Below are 21,658 nucleotides of genomic sequence, written 5' to 3'. Positions count from 1 at the left end.
GGAATGCGGGGGTTCGAGTTCTCGTGAGCTTATATGATACTACCGTATAGTTATTGTGAATTGATTCCCCAGACAACGACCAGCGCGCTTATAGTAGTAGTCTTAAAAATCCGCAAGTGTAACCCCAACGCTTCTCAAAAGACAGCCGATATCTATTCAAAGAACCCCGGAGAGAACGTTCTAGCACGGATTTCATCAAACAATGCATCTATGCCGGCCAAACATGATTAAGCTTAAAATTTTGATCAAATGAAATTCATAAAAAAAAGAGCCCGAAATATGACGCGCTAGTCGTATTTAAAATGACCGTGGAGTTGAAATAGACGATGAAACTCCCTCTACTATGCTGGCGTGATTGCGTCGCTGGATTGCTCGTTGTTGGCTTGGGGGAGGTTGACCTCCAAGCGTTCCGTCTTTCCCTCAACCGTTGGAACCGCTGCCTGGCTTGCATTGCGGCCCTTGTCGGGTCCGCCTTTCAGATAGGTTTCATGCTCTCCGATGACCTTGCCGCCTTGGACCCATCTCTCAAAGTACTCCTTTCGTCGCTGTTCACACAGCTTGTTCAGTTCTGGCCAGTACGTCGAGTGATCATACTCGAATTCTACTTCTCCGCCTACGGTTTTGAGTAGCTGCGCAGGTGGAACGTGGTTACGGAGGTCCTCGTTAAACTTGAGCTTTGTCCTCGTCAGCGGGTCGATAAATGGCGAAAGAAGCTTGAAGAATCCGTGAACCAGGAAAGGTACTGGTTAGAAGTTAGCGAAGATTGCTCTAGTTTTCGTCCCCAGTGCGGTTGAAAAACTTACTATTGACGACGAGAGCCCGACCAAGGCGTTCTGGGTAGTGGTTTTGGAGAATGCTCAGCGTTTGTCTGCCCTGACCAATTGTTGAGCCTTGCCCTGATCGCATATCACTGAAATTCACCAGCAATGCTAAAGATTCTTGATAAGGTCCCATGAGGTCGATAACACGCTCCACCATAAAGACAAGGTGCTCCAGTTGTCGCTCACTGTACTCAGTGTTCTGTCTGGCTGGGATCAGATACAAGCATGGTCGAGCATTCACATCGTATCCAAGAATGACTTGCTTGCCTGTTTCGTTCTCAACCGAGATATAGTCGGGTGTAAGTTTGTCAAGGCCATACTCACGGCGCCAGGTCAGAGTTCCCCTGACTCGATTGCTGGCAGCACTCAAGTCCCACTTGGTAGCACGGAGATATCGAAGCAGACATTCGCGTGTCAGGAACATACGGTCATCGTCTGTGATAGGCTCCGTAGGCGCATTCTTTGCCGTCGTAGTAGGAACTGTCGTCCATTCGGAAACAGTCGTAAGAAGCTGCTCGTATTTCGATTGTTGTTCAGAGGTTAACTCTGCAGGAGGCTCTGGCTTGCAGGTTTCTAAAGGCGACGCAAACGGCGTTTTGATGACTCCATCTGCAGCCGCAGTTGGGGATGAGGGAGTTTCAGTTTTTGGAGCTTTCTCTGAGTCCTTGGGAGTATCCTGGTTTGTTTCAACCTTATCGACGGGGTCAGTAGGCGTTTCCGCAGCTGGTGTTGGAGCACCGTTTGTCTCTGCAACCATTTCCGCGGTATCGGAATGCGCAATTGAAGATCTGAACAGGGAAAATAATCGAAATCAAGTTTGTTCACATCATAGAGCAGAAGCTAGGAGCAAAATTGTGCTGAAGCTGAAGCTATTTAAAGTTGGGCCGGCGACTTTTGATTGGTGAGCGGATTGGCTAATCAGAAGGCAGAATAATGCCAAGATGAAAGCGCGTGACAAACGCGTTTTCCAACACGTCGAAATTTCCCTGAAGCTGTTTTGGGCATTCTCGGTATAGGGAAGCTTTGAACAAAAGACCCAATCTCGACGTGGAGGAGCGGAGCTATCAATGGAGGTTACAGGAGGCGAACTCGATGATGCCTTTTCGGGATCTTGCCCGTCTGGAGTTCCGCAAGATGTCGCGACAGAACTACGATCGATCATGCGGCTTCACTCGATGTCTGCTCAAGACTTATCCTACAAATGGGATGCATACTGCCTGAAGATGGGAGCAGAGGAAACGGCCCTAAATTTGGATACCGTTCGAGGCCTGAAGAGAGATATCCAGGATGTCTTGGAGCGCGAGAGTCGAGGGAAAGCCCATATGCGTGGAACTGATAAAAGAAATGCTGTATCAGCAACCCCCCGAGCTGCAACTAATAATCGGGATGTCTTCGAGATGTAGGTTTCAGAAACTGATTTTGAATTCTCAATTAATTGGTTGGGGGACGAAAGGCTAATATTTCATAGACTCGATGATTTCGCCGCATCACCGCACAGCCGAACTAACAATGGAGCGAGCGTTGGCGCTGGGAAAAGAAAAGCCGCTTTTGGGACTCCTTCAACATCGAAGGTTGGCAGGGTCGAAAAGAGTGCTGGATCTCTAGGGAATCCCCAAACTCCTTTACGGCCATCGAATGGCGATCTCGCTGGATTACAGTAATTCATTTCCCATTCCTCTAAATGTGTTAGAGAAAGAAAATGTTAGTTAATAGTCGAACAGGCCAACCCCTTTCGCTGAACGACAAAATAGTGGACAAGTATTGGAAACGATAAACACCCATCTTTCGATGTCACAACCGCCGATAGCCCCGTACCCAATGGAACGTGTTAAGCCGACCGCGAACACCGATATGAAGAAATTTGCCTATAAACCGATGTCCATGCATTTAAATGAGGCGTCTGAAGTGCTAGATAACATGATAGATGAATTTATGGCTATCATTCAAAAACATCATGGTTTGGATGACACCGTCTTTGGCAGTGCGGCCAATCAAAGTACCAAAGAGATAATTGCAGTGGGAAGAATTGCTTCGGACAGTTTAGAGGGAAAATTGAACACAGCATCTTTGGTTTTGGAAACATCTAGACGAAGTGGTGCAGGTTTACGAATTCCCCTGAAAATTGACTCGTTACCTTCGGTTCAATTTTTCCCTGGGCAAATTGTTGCCCTTCGAGGAATAAATGCTTCTCGAGAGTATTTCACAGTGTTCGAGGTGCTTTCCACACCGCTGCTACCGCCAGCTGCATCGCCTCCCGCAATAATACAATCGATCAATGATCGACTTGGGGATAGTGATGCGGAACGGGCATTAAATATTCTCATAGCTTCAGGGCCTTTCACCGCGGATGATAATCTGGATTTCGAACCACTTAGAACTTTATGCGCAAAGGCTGCCGATGAATATGCTGATGCTTTGATTCTAACGGGGCCATTCCTGGATCTAGAACATCCCCTTGTCGCATCTGGTGATTTTGACCTTCCGGATGAAAAAGGATTGGATCCAGACAATGCGACACTATCATCCCTGTTCCAATGTTATATAACCCCACTCCTAAAACAACTCGCATCCGCGGTTCCAAGCATTTGTATTTTCCTCGTCCCCTCAGTTCGCGATGCAATCAGCAAACACGTCTCCTTTCCGCAAGAGAAACTACTTAAAAGGGATCTGGACTTATTCCAGACGAAGCAGGTTCGAACCGTTCCCAATCCCGTAACTCTCTCGCTCAATGAAAACGTGTTTGGGATGTGTTCCCATGATGTTCTTTACGAACTAAGACAAGAGGAGGTGCTAGGAGGCAGACCTTCAGAGGGCGGCTTGTTAACCAGACTATCACGATATTTGATTGAACAACGGCATTTCTTACCTGTCTTCCCTCCGACGGCTAGAGGTAATCTGCCAAAGTCTGGGGTCGAGGGTGGGCTAGCCACTGGTGCAATGCTCGATACTAGCTACTTGAAATTGGGAGAGTGGTGGAATGTGCGACCAGACGTGCTGATTACACCTAGTATTTTACCTCCGTTTGTCAAGGTTAGTCCTGGCAATTTGTGTTGCGGATTGGATTTTCTTGATAACGTTGTGGAACCTTGCTAACCAATGCACCAATTTCTTAGGTAGTTGAGGGCGTCCTGGTTATTAACCCTGGGACACTGTCAAAACGGAAAGCAGCAGGATCATTTGCGCAAATGACATTGCACCCAAGGACCCTCACTGAAGAAGAAATGAATGTGAAACAGGTAGGGCACAAAGTCTATGAACGGGCAAGAGTTGATGTGATTAGGATCTAAGAAATATTTGAAAATGACATGACGAATGGGTCTCATGGATTGCAGTTTTGGGAGAATGGGCGTTATGGATAGGGGCGCATTCGGTGTCAATTATATCTCTATATATTCATATGCACTGTACTGTACTATGATGTTCAACATTTCGCTTCAACAATTGACTACTTTATATGCACAAAAGCTCCTCCCGACAAGAGCTTAACAATAAAATATAGAAAAAGAAACCATGCCTTGCCGAGTCTATATCTTCCTCCATCCATTAACTCCAAAAAACAAAGCTATGCAAACAAAGCAAAATGTTGACATAAAAATAACCAGAATACCCACCTCAACCTAAGAAACACACTACAATCACATTTTTTTCCCCCGCCTCATTTCTAACCGCACTGCTCACCGCACGTCACCTCAAACACATGACCCTCCTTACCACGCCGGTGCCGCCACCGACCCCTCCAGCACCTCTTCCACCTCTTCTAATCCCCCCAGTACCAGCACCACCCACTCCACCACCACCGCCACCCACAATAACCCCAACCCCTCCGCTCCTCTCCGCCAACCTCGCCCCGCGCATAAGCTCCTCAAGTGCTAAGTCCCTCCAAACAACCTCCCGTCTTGCCTCCATGGCGCGCGTAATGCCAAAAACAGCATGTTGGTCGGGGACAACATCGTCCTCATCCTCAGGATTCACGGGTTGGTATTGCGGGGCGACGTAGATGTCTTCGACGGGGAGGAAGGAGTTGATGGTTGCTGGTGTTGTCGAAGAAGGGTTTGAGGAAGGGTTGTTGACTGTTGATGTGGTGGCCGCTGTTGCTGCTGCTGCTGGATTGGGACCGTTGGACGAAGAGGTGCCCGTGCCTGTGTTGCTGGTGAAAATTGATGTGTATGGGCGGCTGAAGTCCTCGAAGAGGTCGGCGAGGCGGGGATGGTGGAAGTGGATGTGGTTTGGGGAGGAGTCTTTGGACTGGTTGTGGATGATTTGTGTTAGCTGATTGGCTTGGTTATGTTCTTAACGTTTGTGACGTACCATCTTGATTTGTTTATTGTCTTATTTTGAGGAGCGGGAGTCTTCAGTTATTTCCCCTCCATCGATTGGAATTTATTTCTGACATTTGTTGTTGTCAACATTGCACCAGCTCGACGTCATCGATCCAGAATTTAAGTCACGTGATTTTATACGCTTAGAAAATGAGAACGAATATGTGGATTATCTCAGCGAGCTCAGACCCTCTATTGGCTCGGTTGCAGCAGCATGACACTAAACTACTTTAGTTACAAGTCATGTGCTCAGAGCAATCCTCGCCAGAGGGTCTGAGAAGTAACGGTTCATGCTCCTGTGGAGATTCTTGAGATTTTCATAGATTCTTCAAATTTCTCAACTTTGACTTTCAATTACACAACAATCATATATCTTTGAGATTTGTAAACCACCTTAGGTTATAGCTAAAGAGAAGAAGAATATAAATATATAATTTTTATATTAAGAAAATCAATATTTAATATAGATGTATCTTGTTGAAAATGGTCACTTTATTTCTTGTTGAAATCAAGTAAATAGCAAATCCTTCCCGTGTTCAAAAAAAAATGAGTCAACTTTGAGGTGATACTTCATATCTAAGAAATGGGAATATGAAAATAAAAATTGATACCATCGCGAGAACATTGATTTCCCTAGGTCCTAAGGTGGTACAGAGATGCTGAATAGATGGAGTTGGTTTGCTTTCCTCACCCATACACAAGGTATAGAGCAAATCGTTCCCGTGTTGCTAACAAACTGGAACCGTTTTTTCTCAGATGCTTCACAGGATAATTGCACATCATGTGATAATGACTATTTTGGGTTAGTTGATTACTTATTTTAGATTAGTTTCTATTAGGCCACTAGGGCAAAAGAGCTCAATCACCACCAGCGCCATGGTGGTATAGAGGGTACGAATCACCCAACCCAATCCCCCCAACACCCCCCCTCGGACCCACTCTACCATCCGGCCAGCTGGGGGAACCTGGCTCTTCCTAAGTTCCACTACCCTACTGCCATTGGTCCTTGGTGGCCTGGGGTCTTCCTGGGTGCCTAACCACCAATCTCCCCCATCTTGGCAAGAGAATGTGCATTAGTAAGGGATATTCCTCTGGCCTTGGTCTGATTCGAACCTGTGATAGCATGTTGGCACACCCTGTAGCAGTCGCGCTTACACGGGCTCATAACCTATTAGGCCACTAGGGCAAAAGAGCTCAATCACCACCAGCGCCATGGTGGTATAGAGGGTACGAATCACCCAACCCAATCCCCCCAACAGTTTCTTTAAAAAGTGACTAATCATCAAATCAGTGTTAAAACAGCAATTATCCTGTGAAGCGTCTGAGCTTGCTGAGATAATATGTGGAAAAAGATATGAAAGCCAGTTGGACCTCCGTGATCCCAGTAAGTCACGTAAGTAGCTAGAATAGGTATACATAATGAAAAAAGGAGGCTGTTCAGATTCAGCTAGAATGAAAAAATCAAGGTAAAATAAGAGGAAATATATAGCCCTTGCTAAAACTGGGACATATACGGAGGGGTAAGTCGCTTGACAGATGATGCGGAATACACGTAAATGGAATCCAAAACAGGAGAGAAAAAAGATTTAGACAAGAATAAAAGGGAGTGCCTAAATATATTAGCTCAGTCATACTCCGGGCCCCGAAAGTGAAGTAGAAGGAATCAAAAACCGAGAGGATAGAAAAACAGAATCGCGAAAATCCTGCTGCTCCATTGCAATGCTCCTGATATCACAAATCCCTGCTTTTCCATTATTTCCACGCCTTCCTTTTCCGTCCAACCTCATCGCAACACAATTGCATTGTACTGACCGTTGTGCCTGATGTACCCTTTTTCTATCCCATAACATGTGCAGTAAAAACCGAAGATCAGAGAATAATAGGAACAGAAGGAAATATACTTAAAAAGGAAGAAAGTAGAAACATAAAATAGAAATAAAGAAAGCAAGTGAGGAGAGGAAATCGAAATTCATAGAAAAAGAAAACAAATACAAGATAAGAACTCAAGGGAACAAGACAAAAAGCATGAAATTATTAAACAAACAGGTACGACCGAGATCAGGAATTCGTACTCATCCGGTGAACGATCGGTACAGCACTGGGAGGTAAACTCCCCATCTCCGTAATGACCATATCGATATACTCAGCGGGCGTGACGTCGTACATGATATTCAACAGCTGTAAGCCTGGTTTCTCCTTCCAGTGTTGGAGAGGATTGTTCGGATCAATGACAGTGTGGGAAGATGGATCAGCCGTCGAAGCAGAGCCTTGGTTAGCCGCAGAGCCCGGCTTGGTGCTTTTTGTCAGTAGTGGTGGCTGAGTTAGCTGATGTGAGGGTTCGCTAGCGGCCAACTCGTCCGCATCGGCCATTTCGTTGAGAACAATGCTGTCAAGAGCTACCTTGTCGGTGAACTTAACTGTCTCGCAACAGACAATCACAGGAATATTTATGCCGCCAACCGGTTCCTTTGCAGACATTGCGACGAGGGCGGTGCCAACGCGACTGAAAAGGCGGCCATTGCTCGTCATGGAGTGGGCGCCTAGGAATACCTTGGTTGCTTCCTTTACCGCATGACTGATGGCATGCACAAGCGTATATTGCACTCGTAGTCCAGCATTGGCAAGGGTACGGGCAAGTTTTTTGCCTTCGAAAAAGGGACGGGAATCAATTACTGAGACGCGAAACTTTTTGCCCTGACGGTGGGCCGTAAGGAGGGTCTGCTGGACAATGTTGCTCCCGCCGTAGCAGAGGATGACATCACCATCATTGACTTTTTGAGCTGCGCTGTTTGCAATCACCTGGTCCGCAACTGTTATTTTTTCACGGATAAACCCGTCGATGAACTCACATAGTGCCTCTTTGGCTTCGTCCTCAGGACAGGATGGGTCTACAGCTGAAATGGCAAGTTTTATAGCACGAATCGCATTGCCCTGGCTTATGGAAAGTGGTCGACAGGATGAAAGATATGAGATTTGGTGTGAGAGATGTGTTGTCAAGTTGCGTGCTAGCGATGTCCCAACGGGTGTAGTGTAAGACTCGATCACCTAGGACCAAAATTGTGAGTTAGCAATGTCTTGATAGAAATACTCTCTGGTCCTCGCTTGTAACAAAAAATGTAATTGGGATAAACGAAGAGGGGCATAACGTACCCTTTTAAAAGCCAGTAACATGGCCACACACCTCGCACTACTCCCACAAATCACATAATCCCTCATCTGTAACCCCAGTGCCAAAATAGCAGGATGAATCTCCTTTCCCGCTCCTGAGATTGTCCCTCGGTGGTTCTGCAACGACAAATGACTGAACATCGCAACCGTCTTACTATCAGCCATATTTTCCTCCTCCCACTTCTTCTTCCTCGACAATTCCGTAGTGTTAAGATATGAAACCGAGGCACGCCGCCCAGCAGCAGCAGCGGCAGCGGCAGAGGCAGCAGTTCCTCCTCCTCCTCCTCCTCCTCCTCCTCCCCCACCACTCCCAAATTGTTTCTGTCCTTTCCCGCCCGAGCCACCGGTCTCAACAATTTTTTGCGCCTGAGGCCCAGGAGGCCCCTTCTTCGACAATGGCTGGTTTAATTGCTGTTTCGCATTTCCGCTGGCGCTGCCACCGCCACTAGCAGCAGTGCCGCTTCCAGAAGCTTGCTCGCGCTCTTCTTTTTCCTTCGCTCGCCTCGCAGCTTTCTCGGCCTTGGCCCTCTTCTTCAGCTCGGCGCCGGAGAGCTTTGGGGTTGAATCGGAAGGCGTATTATTAGTGTTGACTTGTGTTGGCACGGCAGGAGTATCAGCAGGAGTTGTAGTGGTGGTAATAGGTGTTGAAGCAGCTGGTTGTGGGGTTCCATTCGCTTTCACGGAGGTAGTGGTAGTGGTAATTTTCGCCTGTGGAGAATCAGAAGTCGGTCGATTAAGTTTACTTGTCCCGTCAGGCGTATTGGTATTCTGCTTTGAATGGTCTGCATCTTTGGCAGGGTTTGGTGGAGGACCCATGATTGTAGAAATGATTGCGGGTTGTTGTTGTTGTTGTGAGGGGAGGTGTTGCGGAAGAAGACAAGGGTTGGAAGTGGATTTTTTGGAAAATGATTGAGTCATGACGGAGGTCGATGCGTGCGGGCGGCGGCTTAGTTTCTTCTGCACCCAACCTCGACAGTGCGAATACCAGGCTGGCGTCGGAACCATTTTGAATGATTTTGACTCAACACGGCACGCAGGCGATTCATTGCAGGTAACTGAAGAGGAAAGAAGTGCGATAGGGACATATTTATTTAGGAGTCTTTGTTTTGTTATTTCTTTCATCCGCCACACAGCCTGTTTCACTCGGTCTCGTCTATGCCCAACCAACGACCATTTGCATTCATATTCAGGAACATATGCTGGCCATACACAGGCCGCATATAAATAAATCTTCTGCAGCCTTCTGGTTACGCATGAATACGTCACTGACAGCTTCGTTCTCTTGTGACTCATTCATCTCTCATTTCATTTCTCATTTCAACTATAATAGGTAAGAAAGAAAAGCACACCAGGAGGCCGAAACGAGCATACAAAATATTTCCCAATCCCAATGATGATCTAACGCACGAAAAAGGAAGATGGCAAAGAGGAAACAAAACGACAGAAAAAGATGGTCAATCGACCATTCTCCGGTGATCCTTCCCAATACCTTATCCTACAGGGCAAAGGAAAAATAAAAGGAAAGAAGAAAAGGCGCAAACGAAGCCTCAAAAAGTGGAAACAATAAAAAGGAATTTCCGAGACAAAAATAGGTGCACCATTATTCATTCAACTGAACGTCCCCGGGAACCTGCCTCTCTCCACCATTCGCAATTTTGATCCCGAATCGCTCATGGTCGTCCGCCACTTTCCTTCTGAAAAAATTGAGATCAAGCAGAAGGTCCTCCATCTGCGCCTGCATCTCCATGGCTTCCAGTTCACCGGCATCAGCAACGCTGGCATAATCGTCGCAATCCTCCCAGATCAGGTCGGGTTCTGTTGTAGGCATGTCATTCCCATACTCCTCTTCATCCATAATGCGCACACCGTCCGCAATGTTCTCTTTTCCTGGAACGGAGAATAGATCACTCTCTCTCGCCCGTTTGACTACCTCAACTGGCGGGATGGGGTTTTTTAAACTCTCCAGAGCAAGCTTCAAGTGACGACGCAGAGCATCATTCTCCGTCTGTAACTGGCGTATTTTGCATTCACTGACCATCTTGGTCTCTTCCATCAACCGTTGCAGCTTGACGACTTGACCTTGATACTCTTCTAGTTTTTCATTCTTCATCTCTGTTTCCCGTTTGCTGATAGCCTGCTGGTTCACACTAATCTGAAGCTCGCGGATGATCTCAGCCATTTCGGCAATCTGTGCATCACGTTCAGCAGCTGAAACATGATCCTGGTTGACGACAGCGCGTGTACGGATGTGCTTCGCTTGGTCTGCATAGCGCAGGGTGGAAAGAGTTTCCTCATAATCTGACGGGGCTATACATGCAATCATGGCCGTTTTCGAATTTCCTCCCAAGCTATCCTTCAGTAACCAGGTCAGGATAGAGTCACGGTAAGGGACAACTTCTTTGTTCTTGCGCGGTCGACCAGGTTTATTATCTGCTAAAGCGGCAATAACGCGACCAAGGGTAGTAAGAGATTTATTAATATTAGAGCCTTCCCTTAGTCTCTGTCCCGTTGCTTCTGTTGCTTTGGCTCGTTCTGACCCGGCAAGATCCACGAGTCTAATACGCGCTGTTCGTTCAGTCGTTTCATCCGTCGATAGGTCGTGATGGATTTGTTTTAGCATGATCGTGAAAACTGCATGAGACCGTGAGCTTGTATCGTTCATTTTCGTGCTAGCGGTAGTACGAGAAGCATCTCCTTTGCGCATGAGCCGCATAATCTCTGAATAGCTCCGTACTGGCACATCTGTTAGATCCTTTACATACGGCCCGTCTGTTGGTGACTCTCTAATCTTCAAGTAATATGGCGTGTCTGTGCGTGGTGCCAGCAGATCTCGTACATGCTCGTTGTATACCTCAAAATATGAGACGCGGACATTGTAACTGATATCAGGTGATTCCGAACTCTCAATACGCTGGAACAGGTCCTCACATGTCCGTGGAATCAAACCAGGTTGCTCTTCTGTACCCATCATCGTGTAGCTTTTACCTGACCCAGTCTGGCCGTATGCGAAGATACATGTGTGATATCCCTCGAAATTGTGATCCAAGAACTCCTCGCCGAGGCAATTATACACATCTTCTTGCGTGGCGTAGTGCTCATCATTCTTATCATGAGACCAAAACGAATTATCGAACGTGAAAGTTTTATTTTCGAGGACTTTCCCCCTGTTCTGTATCCTGACATTAGGCGGATCTTGTGCGCCAGAACGGGGCCTAGCCATGAGGGTGGTGGATTGAGTCTCGGGATTCATCGATATAAGACATTCCGCCCCTCGTTTGAATTCTGTAATCCGCCAAATTTGCGGGCTGGCCGTTAGAACAAGGAAGAGCAACCGAGAACAGTGGACTCAAGGAAAACATTTCGCGCCTCAAACAAACCTCTAGGTAAAAACCCCCTAACCCTCACCACAACCCTGACATTGCCTCCTCCCCCTGCCCCAACCCCATTAACGGGCGTCCCTGCCCGACTCGGCTCAACCACAACACTTTCCCTTGCTCTCAACGACGGACTCGAAGCTGTCGATCGAAACGCTCCGGACGATGCCATGGATAACGCTCCTGCGTTTGGCCCGATATTGGCTGCAGCACTGGAGTAAACGGACATCGGGGCTGACGGTACCGGCGACGCGTGGGAAACGATCATACCTTCTCCGTTCATCGAGACCATCGAGGCCCTGGAGCCCAGTTGTGATGGTGATGGTGATGGTGATGGTAATGATGGTGGGCCTCCAATGCTGTTGTAGAAGCGCGGATCCAGCGCCATATTCCTGTTGTTTCTCAATATATGCACGATCTGGCTGAGGAGGTCGTGATGGCGGGATTGGTAATTTAAGTACATGTAGGGACAAGGGAAGGGAAAGAAAGTGTAAATGTAGTGAAAGGGTTAGGGGGGATTGTAAAAGAGAATAGTGAGACGGGAAATAGAGAGACAAAAAGGGGATTGGTGATAAAAATTTTGTTCAAATGATTATCTTTTCTCCGTCATATGGACAAGTTATGTATTTATTAAACGTTCGTCACGGTACCTTTCTCTGATTTCCAGCGTCGCGTCTTTTTTCAGCAGATGTGCCTTGTTGTGTTGTGACCGCTCCTGTGTGTATGTTGTTGATATCCCGAAAATATCAAGGCTATTATTTCATATCCTGGTATGTTATGGTTTTATCCCGTTTCTTTGTTCGTAAACAAGCCGTGTTTCTCGGGGAGCCTGATATATGGGGAGGAATGCGGCAGGGAAGGTGTGATGATATGGAAACGCGAAATGGCAGCCGGTTTCACCTGCGGCGTATAATTTCCATGTTAGCGACTTATCCCTATATCAGAAATAAACATACATAACTAAATGTATGTACATGTGTAGTATCCAGTCGGTTCATTTCTTGCCCTGCGATATTCACATCGACATGAAATGTAAGGAGGGACAGCGGGAATCGCACTCCATACCTCAATCGTAAAACACCTTGACAAATAGTCGTGGGAGAAAGGATATATGTAGGTAACTATATGAATAACTATCGTCTTATCAAACTTGGATAGTTAGTAATATATTCATCTCTTCTCCAACGCTTTTCTCCATGTAATTCCCACGAAGCGGATCTAGATTTTGCTATTGATGCCCGGTTCGTTGCCATGGCGACGGATAATTGGGAAGATCCGTGGATGTAGGAGGATAAACGTTGTTGTAACTAGGGGTGGCGCATGCCTGTTTCTCTGGGGCATCGCGCCAAACCCTGATTCAATCGTTCCACAAGCGAGTCTGAGCTTTCTCGCTCTCAAAAACGCCCCGTTTGCGAAGTTGGGATCCACAGCCCCATACGCAGCTGGGATTCAGTGAAATCTGCTTCTCACTCAAATTCTCCAAAACTGTAATAATAATTCTGTTACTGACCTACAACAGATGTATCACTATCCTCTTTCAATTTACAAAAACATCTGATAATTGGGCCACATCATCAAGCTGAAAGAGATTATAATGAAGAATACAGAGTAGAAGTATTTATATCTAGAGTATACAATTTTGAAAACCTGTTCTAGAAGAGTGTTGTCTGCTCGTATGAATAAATGATAATGGGATTAATTACACTAAAAAGTTATTGTGGAGCTTGGCTAACATACATAGTAACATGGGTTATAACACCAACCTATAGCAATAAACAGTGCATAAAAGTTTCAAACTTTTTGCGTAGCACTGTATGTATTCAAGGATCGCACCGTCTCCTGAAGCTCTCTCTCGAATTTAGCGTCAATCCGCTTTTGTCTCACAGCCAGCTTTGTTTCTCCATCCATACTCTTGGACACCCTCTTTCTCTTCTGGTTCGGTGATGTGTTTCCTAAAGGCGCTCGTTCACGGCGAAGAATCTTTGCTCTTTCAAAATCAATTACCAGCACATTCTCACCTTCCTCACTCCAAAACATATTTCTTTCTTCCGCATCACGGTGGAGTACACCCAGCGCATGAACGGCCTGCAATGCCTCCGATACTGCAGACACAATTTGAGTCTCTGCAACATTACATTTTGAAATTTCAGTGCCTGCGTGGGCGAGAAGTAAAAGGTGGGGAATGTCTGCAATTCCATCGTAGAACATGGGCCGCTTAGAAACATCGATTGTGCCAAGACATACAGGAATATGTACACCTTGGATCGGCTGCAAGTGGTCGTAGAGTGCCTTTTCATGCCTGAGGTAGGGACCAAACTCTAGAGGAAAGCCTTTTCCTACCAGAGTGTACCCGTATTGAAAAAGAATAACTTCAAACAGTGCACCACGAGAACCGTGCCTATGCAGCGATTCGCAACCCAGAGGCTGGGACCAAGGATCTTTTATTTCCTGTAGTATCTGTGCCATGAGGAGGGAGAGGAAAGTGGTATGGTCGATCTTATGGACTTCTGTCCCATGTTCTTGGGCATTTGGACAGGCCCTATCTAGCGGCCCACCATTCAAGAGACCAAGCAAGCACTTTTGAGTGCAATATCGCCGAGTTCCATCCTTACAGACGGGCCCCTTGTAAGATGATACCCGGTTAGGTGGCGGAGGTGCCGCAACCATGACATCCGCAGAACGTCGAGGTCTTTTCCTAGAAGAATTAGGGTCAGACTCGCTATCATTGTCATCTTCCCCACTGCTATTCTGCAATAAAGATGTTGGTTTGCAGGTTGATCGCGCGGTCTTCGATCGGGTGCGGACAGGGCTTTTCCTGACAAATTCCCGAGCACTTTTCAGTGGCCTGTAAGGTGTTGGGGGCTTCTCATCATTTTCCGGCGTTGGCGAATGTAAATCTTCTTCTGTAACCACCCACATATTCAACTGACTCGCGGCCCAGTCTTTCCATCTTTGATCATGGGGGATGGTCCTTATTGCTCGAAGTGCAAAAGCAAGAACCTGCCCAACTGCTGTCATATGCAACCTGTTTTCATGATCTTCGGCCTCCCCTGTAAATCCAGTTTCCTTGCCCACATCATTCCCGGGGACTGAAAGATAATAATAAACCGTCCCTGGTTCATCGGCTTTGAAGTGAAGGAAAATAAATGCTTCGCCAGTGCTCACATACCCGTATTCAACACCGGCTTTGATCATGTAGGAGAATGCCTGGGTGATGACTGCAGCGACCAAACGACAATGCCGAATTTCTTCAGTCTCATCATCACCACGCTCAACAATCTCGGCAAGCTCCATTTCTTTAAGTCCATTTTGAATAATTTCCAGTGAGAGCTTGTGCGGTGGCTTGAGTTCACCAATAAATGCAGGAATTTTGACATTCTCACCTTTATTGTAAATACAAAACTCATCTGCCAGAGGTCGGGAGGAAGTTGGAGTGGTGGTAAGTGTGTTTGCGTGGTTTTCAAAGGTAATTTGTCCCTGAAGCCCGAATAACTGTTGGAGTTGCTCATTCTCAAAGAAGGCCTCTATTACGGACACTACGGGCGTTGTGACGGCATCCCGTTGAAAATAGCGAAGGTCGATTTCCGAGTGAATTTTTTTTCTTGTCTTCTTTCCCATAGCGATAATTGCATGTAAGGAGTCAAATTTGCGCTGCATAATGAAGCCTTCATTCTCTTCATTCAGCAACTGGGACCATATTTTCGTCTGTTCATCCGCAAACGAAAGCCATTCGCAGATGCGATGAGGACGGAGTTTGCCATCAGCATTTTCGGCATTCCCTTTGGTTGAATGGCCGAGTGTGCCAGGGACAAGACCCGAAAAGAGATAAGTATGGCAGGCATCAAGATATTCAAAGAGCGTTAAGGGCCGTATCTGTTCTTCTAATGCCCGCTCCGCTTCCAGTTGAGCCTGCTCTGCTTCCAGTTGAGCCTGCTCTGCTTCCAGTTGAGCCTGCTCTGCTTCCTGCCGACGTCGTTTTTCGTCCTCCAAAAGCTGGCGCAACCTCTGAATCTCGTCATCGGCCATTATAGGTAGAGATATTCAGCGTAATAGGCAAAGTAATGAAGATGTGCAGAAGATCTCCAGAGGATACTGGCGAGGTTGTTAACTAAAGAGGGGAAGAAGAGCATGTGCTGGTTAGAGTGGCCGGTGGGACTGAATTACACATTTGGTTTGGTTTGATTTGATTTCAGTCCATTTCTTGACATGATTTCAGTGGGATCAGAACCAGAATAGGAGTGTAAAGTGACTAGAATTATTAAAACATGAGTGAAATGAGACTAATAAATCTTTGATATTCCATGTAAAGTGACTAACTATCAAAATAAGAACATGATCTGGGACTGATCATGATTTTGACTGAAATTTGGTCCCATTCTGATGATTATATAATACATCAATATGATGATATGATTGGTGGAGATATTACCCCTCTCTTGCTTAGTGCTCCATGCCCTGAAGGCCCCTATCGCTGCCAACCTATCTATCGCTGCCAATCTATCGCCGTTGCGAATCTATCACTGCTGCCAATCTTGATAGGGTAAATCAGGTCCCATTTTGTAAAGATGAGACCAGATGGGACCAGAATCATTAATTTATAAGTAAAACATGATCTGGGACTAGATTTATAATATAAACAGTGTAAAGTGACTAATTTACTAAACACTATGGGACCAGGACTAAGATATTTGAGAATGGGACTGAGGAAAAATTTAGTCCCCGTCCCATGCATGGTCACACAGCCCAATATATGTGTGTGTGGGGCTAGCTATGGAAGACGCATTAGTAATGACGATACTTGGGCCTCACGAACGTCTATCACAGCTTCCAACGTTGTGCTGAGGCTCTCCTTTACTCCTTCCTCTCTCTCTCTCTTCACAATCCGGAATAGAACCCAATTTGTTGCACGACTGGCCCTGACCATAAGAATGGTAAGTCGAGGATGACAATACCAATTATGTCCTGTCCCTACACCACCTTTCCACCATGCCTCCTTCGTACAAAATGTTCACTCATCTTGACAAATACCTACTTTCCAAATCCCAAACCAATGAAAGGCAAATTCATTTTGCTTGACAAAAATCTCTCCATTCTGGTTTCTTAATGGCGGAGTGTTTGATTCGCCTCCTGGAACTTTCTACCTGGATATCGACACTTATAAGTTGCGTCATATATCTTCTCAGATTGCTGAGAACTTCCTCTAATGCATCTATGCTGTGTCATGGCGCTCATCCCAGTAGCAACCAGGTAGGATATGCCTGTCTACCTGGGTGGTTTTTTCTAACATCATCCTTGCCGCTTAATAAAATCGCCAGGCATATGTGCATCTCGGCTGAATCGAGCGTTGACGCCGATCATCAGATTTGTCCGTACATTCCTACTTGATAGTTCCAACGCCTCCATATTATCTCTCGGAGACCTTAGGTATGCCCAACTTCCAAACGGGACTGCAGTGGCTGTCTTAATGTTTGTCGATGCGCTAGATAATTTGTCTCTATCTTGGTCACTTCACCGAGTGCTCTCCAAACATCAGCTAGGAAATGATTTGTAAGATGAGTGAAAGGGAATATGAACATATTCACCACATTTAATACCGCATGAATCCTAGATTCTGGAGATCACGAGGAGCAGGAATGAGGAAACAAAAACCCACTTTTTAAAAGTGAGGCAACAAGCCGGCAAGTCGAAAATCCCGCAGTTGTAAAATCTCCAGGCTGGTATCATCTGCGCCACTACACATCTATGCCATGGCAATTAAATTACGAGTTTTTAACAGGGAATTCATATTATGTGAGATTCGATCATTTTGACATGCATTGCGATCAAAGACTATTAGGGTAGGCGGGGCAAGGCTGTGGCACCCTCGAATCCTTAAGCATGGCTTTGCTTTGTTATGACAAAAGGTTAAAGCAAGATGCGATAATACCCCGGAAGGCTTCAACCCCCATGCACTTTGAATGGTATTACGGCGGTATGTCCTATTTTGCGTACTATATCCCAAACGGCCGAGCCATCAAAAATATCAATTCCGAAATCCGCGGATAGATTCTATGTTGATCGACCACTTGCTGTTTGGAGTTTTGTTGCGCGCCTTCTTTGTAACCATACAACCAATTGGTCTTCAACTCTTATGTGAGAACAATGTAGCCAGTTGCATCCTGAACCCAGTCATAACCGGATTCCATCGATGCCACCACCTCATTTGCGAACCACAACCCGACTGGAAATCACCTCATTGGGAAATGAAGTAAAGGGGAAAGAGAAAACAAGCCGGTAACATACAAATATGATTCGACTCGGATATTTTCTGGGAGCTAGGGTTTGTCGTTGTGGCATTAAAATTCAAGCCCGTTACTTAGGTCATAAAATATATATAGTCGGATTGGAACGCCAACTTCTGTCGGTGCAGGTGATCATAATTTTGCGTGGCTTTTGATCGTTTTAATCCGCTAGATCATCCTACTAACTTGGTTAAAATTCCTGAAAATTTTCACGATTGCTTCGAAGCAAGAGGAAGGCTGCATTGCCCGGGACCAATCACTCGACCCATACGCTGCCAGTTCTTCCCCCCCCTCCCCAGCGTCCTCTTTAAAACCTGATGGTGCATGAACCTCAGCAACAAGCTCACTGGCCAAGCCACCTATTTGAGATATGAGACGGCCATTCAAAACTTCCTCTGTGTTCTAGAAAATTGTGCGAAACATAAAATATTGATGTGTCAACTCCTCCGCCCCCATTGTTCAGCCTTGCTCATTGAAAAGCACAAAAATTCTCGGGTTTGCAGTTTACATTCCGTAGAATGGTAGATCACGAGTCAACCTCGCGAAGGATGGGAGTGTTCTGGATGCCAAAATGCAAAATGTTGGATCTGGACGTTGTGAAGCCTCGCGCTCTAATGTTGAAGTAAACTCCCGATGAGGCTCAATTCCCACCCATCCCGGGCTCCACGGCTCACTAGCCCCTAGTCAACTTTATCCTCCACTATGATCGTCTGCAACTCATCGTTTCATAAATCTTCCCCAGCACACATGTCCCCATGTATCTCCACACCCACATAACAACGCCACCTGGTTCATGCAAGTGTCGACCATTTAACTGGCTAGGTTGATTGATTTCCTCTCGTGCCGCTTCCACTTTCACCGAGAAGCCGGTAAGAGGAGGCTTTTTAGCCCCACCCACACAAGCCGTGACGGAACTTAGGTTACCGCATTCTGACTTGAAGTATCCGTTTCATGGTTCATTTTTACGCGCTAATATGACTACCTATCGGAGCTTGTCATCTGATAAGAGCCCATCTCGTGACTCCAGAGCGCTTTTTTTTTTTAAGGTTTTCGCTGGGGGTATTCTTTGTGCCGGCGGAAATGATGCTTTCCTTCCGTCAAGATCATATACAATACAAGTGGGACTTATTACCAACTTCATAGCAATGCCAGTTGTGGAAGGGTAGCAGATTTATCAGTCTCTCCAAGAGTCAGGTGCCTGTTATGAATGAAAATGGTAGGACAAGGTCAAGGGTCCGCTGAGCTGTACTTTTGAATCTTTACCTTATGAGTAGATCAAATATTGGCCTATTAGCCGCTGTGGAAGAGATTTTGGTGTGACAAAGGAAAAGAATGGACTGAAAAGCCATAGACATCCTTTCAGGTTTATGGCAATATTTTCTCAGCCATGTTTGTTCGATGTATGAAACTATTTGTTTCCTTGTCAAAAACTGTGTGCATGGTATTATCTGCTATTGCTTTTGGAGACACAGAGTAAAACACAGTGAAACAGGTAGCTCTTTGGTAAGGCAGTAGAACAATATGTGCACATATATACCCCCCAAGAGTAAACAATAACTGAGCCTCTTGATGTTGGGTACAATTGGGCTTGTCTTCGAAGGCAGATAATGTATTTATCCAACTCTGATTGGCGGGAGCGGGTGGGCCCGCCTTTGGATCCGTGGATCCTAGAACTGTCCCCAATGCGGTTAGTGTGCGGCTCTAACAATGTCTTGTGTCAACCTTCAACATCTTGATTGACTTTGTAACTTGACCGTTAAGGAAGTGATTGGGGCTTTGATGTCCGTCTATCAAATGACTCCCACCTATGTATCGAGAATAATAGGACGATGGAGGGCACCGCCACTTGTGCGAAAAATTCCCTCCATTGTGGCTTGCGTCCAACAATGCGGGGGTCACCTGTGAAATCTGGGGCCGAGAACTACTAGGATCGGCTATTTGCAGCCATTGGGGAATCATGAGGAAAATTACCACTCACAAGGCTGGCCAGTTTGTATTTTTTTATTTTCTAGACAGATGTGCCAATTGAGTGCAAGTGCAGTCCCTAGGGATCACCTGCGAAATGCATTCTGACAGACAACTGTCTTGCATCTTTTGACCAAAAGAATTTTTCGGAGCACCAGCAATGATATTTCTGGGGCATATCCAGTGGAATATCTCGAGAGCAAGGGAAAACCGGAGATACGGCTTCGGATGGACAAGTTTCAGCCGCCTTTTCTCAAAACTTATCATTCTACTGGAGGGCATAATCGATCGGAGGGGTAGTGGAGTGGGGGTTCTCGAATTTCACGCTTGATTCTTTCTCTCTTTGACCACTCTGAACACCAGCAAGGCGCTCCCTTGCATGAGAGTCCTGCATTATGGCAGCCACCCAACCAATCGCGGAAGAGCTTGTCGTCTCATTTCTCGTTCAGTTTGCAGCTTCAGCAGCGGGGCGCTGTCCTTGGCTGCATGGGACGACTAAGTTTATGCATTCCGTAAGGCAACCATCGTTTATACCCTAAGGTCAGGGTGACAAACTCGGTCAGGCAAACTTGGTCGGAATCCTGACATCCCTGCTGGAATATATGACGCTTACGACAGTGAATTTGATTGTGTTGATACAAAAACAATTGAATGCCGCAATATCCCCACAGCCCACCTTGCCTCACTTTTGAATTTCAACTCTCAAGAGTTTCTACTTCGGTTACCTGCATATTTTTGCCTTTGCCGTGTGCATGGTGTAGAAATCACCTCTCCTCTTGGCTTCCGGAGTGTCCATCCAACCTCTTGGGAATAGAAATATATGAATACCACCAGTCCTGTTGCAGTCCTCTGGACATTTTGGATATTAAAGGTGTGATTGCCTTTTGTCGATACTCCTCCAATTGAAAATTTGTCTTTTTCTTCATCTCCCTCTTCTTAGGCCATCTATGTCACAATGATCTGATCCCTAGTGGGCTCAATCTCTCTTGACAGCCAATTGCCGACTGTGCCTATCTCGAAGACATTTCTAACCTGTCCAACAGCAGCCATGAATGCCAACAGCACTATTGTGGGTGCCTCACGGCCACCAGTCCCACCGCAGCATATACCACCTCATCACTTCCCCCACAGCCAAATGGAGGCTTCCCACACTGGCGCCGCAAACACGGGCCAACCGCTGAGAGCCAGAGATCATCATCAAGCCTCAGTGTTCCCGATGAATACAAACCATGAACTTGACACCATGGCTAGCCAATTGAATAATCTCACTCTGGACCCAGCTACATTGGGCACGATGCGAGAAGCACTCAACCGTGCCCCGCTTTCCAAAACCAATGAGATTTTCCCCGCCGTCCGAACAAGTTACGAAGGATGGATTCTATGCCGAGCGCGTCCAGACACCTCAGAGGTGATATCGACCTGGGATGAAGTTACTCGAGAAAGGATGCATCTCCCTCAAAATGAATTGGCCACGATGGTTTTGAAACGTAAAGGCAAAAGCGTGGCTGATAAGTACGACCGTTTGGGGAGCGGGAAGCGGAAACAAATTGACGCATTGATCCAGGACCGGAAAAAGTGCGATGGGGATAATCGATTTGAATGGAGTTGTGCTCACATTCAAGCCGAGATAAAAGTTGTCAATCGTCGCAACTTCACCACAGAATATGTTACGTCATCTCTCAAGTTAATCCTTATGAGACAAGTACGCCCTGGTATCGTGCTCCTTCTCA

General features: G+C 46.3%; 7 protein-coding genes across 7 annotated transcripts; 2 read left to right on the top strand and 5 right to left on the bottom strand.

Annotated features, from left to right (window-relative positions):
- Positions 1-52: 52 nt before the first annotated feature.
- Positions 53-1,607, bottom strand: HCBG_01607 (CRAL/TRIO domain-containing protein; the record flags this gene model as incomplete). The annotated part of the gene is made up of 2 exons (XM_045428656.1): positions 53-742; positions 804-1,607. The coding sequence occupies 2 exons, from the start codon at positions 1,576-1,578 to the stop codon at positions 342-344; spliced, it is 1,176 nt and encodes a 391-aa protein (XP_045290442.1).
- A 221-nt stretch (positions 1,608-1,828) lies between these two features.
- HCBG_01606 (DNA polymerase alpha/primase associated subunit) lies at positions 1,829-4,561 on the top strand (the record flags this gene model as incomplete). Its single annotated transcript, XM_045428655.1, has 4 exons — positions 1,829-2,220; positions 2,290-2,478; positions 2,543-3,851; positions 3,935-4,561. 4 exons carry the CDS (start codon positions 1,889-1,891, stop codon positions 4,106-4,108), a joined length of 2,004 nt encoding a protein of 667 aa, XP_045290441.1.
- HCBG_01605 (uncharacterized protein) lies at positions 4,506-5,132 on the bottom strand (the record flags this gene model as incomplete). Its single annotated transcript, XM_045428654.1, has 2 exons — positions 4,506-5,066; positions 5,130-5,132. 2 exons carry the CDS (start codon positions 5,130-5,132, stop codon positions 4,506-4,508), a joined length of 564 nt encoding a protein of 187 aa, XP_045290440.1.
- A 1,430-nt stretch (positions 5,133-6,562) lies between these two features.
- On the bottom strand, positions 6,563-9,124 carry HCBG_01604 (translation initiation factor eif-2b delta subunit; the record flags this gene model as incomplete). The annotated part of the gene is made up of 2 exons (XM_045428653.1): positions 6,563-8,185; positions 8,291-9,124. 2 exons carry the CDS (start codon positions 9,122-9,124, stop codon positions 7,199-7,201), a joined length of 1,821 nt encoding a protein of 606 aa, XP_045290439.1.
- Positions 9,125-9,908: 784 nt separating this feature from the next.
- On the bottom strand, positions 9,909-12,070 carry HCBG_01603 (kinesin family protein; the record flags this gene model as incomplete). Its single annotated transcript, XM_045428652.1, has 2 exons — positions 9,909-11,590; positions 11,686-12,070. 2 exons carry the CDS (start codon positions 12,068-12,070, stop codon positions 9,909-9,911), a joined length of 2,067 nt encoding a protein of 688 aa, XP_045290438.1.
- Positions 12,071-12,900: 830 nt separating this feature from the next.
- On the bottom strand, positions 12,901-15,791 carry HCBG_01602 (uncharacterized protein; the record flags this gene model as incomplete). The annotated part of the gene is made up of 4 exons (XM_045428651.1): positions 12,901-13,124; positions 13,193-13,236; positions 13,420-13,445; positions 13,516-15,791. 4 exons carry the CDS (start codon positions 15,706-15,708, stop codon positions 12,901-12,903), a joined length of 2,487 nt encoding a protein of 828 aa, XP_045290437.1.
- A 5,185-nt stretch (positions 15,792-20,976) lies between these two features.
- Positions 20,977-21,559, top strand: HCBG_01601 (uncharacterized protein; the record flags this gene model as incomplete). The annotated part of the gene is made up of 2 exons (XM_045428650.1): positions 20,977-21,440; positions 21,493-21,559. The coding sequence occupies 2 exons, from the start codon at positions 20,977-20,979 to the stop codon at positions 21,557-21,559; spliced, it is 531 nt and encodes a 176-aa protein (XP_045290436.1).
- Between the last annotated feature and the right edge of the window lie 99 nt (positions 21,560-21,658).

The sequence above is a fragment of the Histoplasma capsulatum genome (genome assembly GCF_000150115.1).
Source record: "Histoplasma capsulatum G186AR genomic scaffold supercont2.2, whole genome shotgun sequence".
Taxonomy (NCBI): domain Eukaryota; kingdom Fungi; phylum Ascomycota; class Eurotiomycetes; order Onygenales; family Ajellomycetaceae; genus Histoplasma; species Histoplasma capsulatum.
This window is presented reverse-complemented; position numbering and strand designations above follow the sequence as displayed.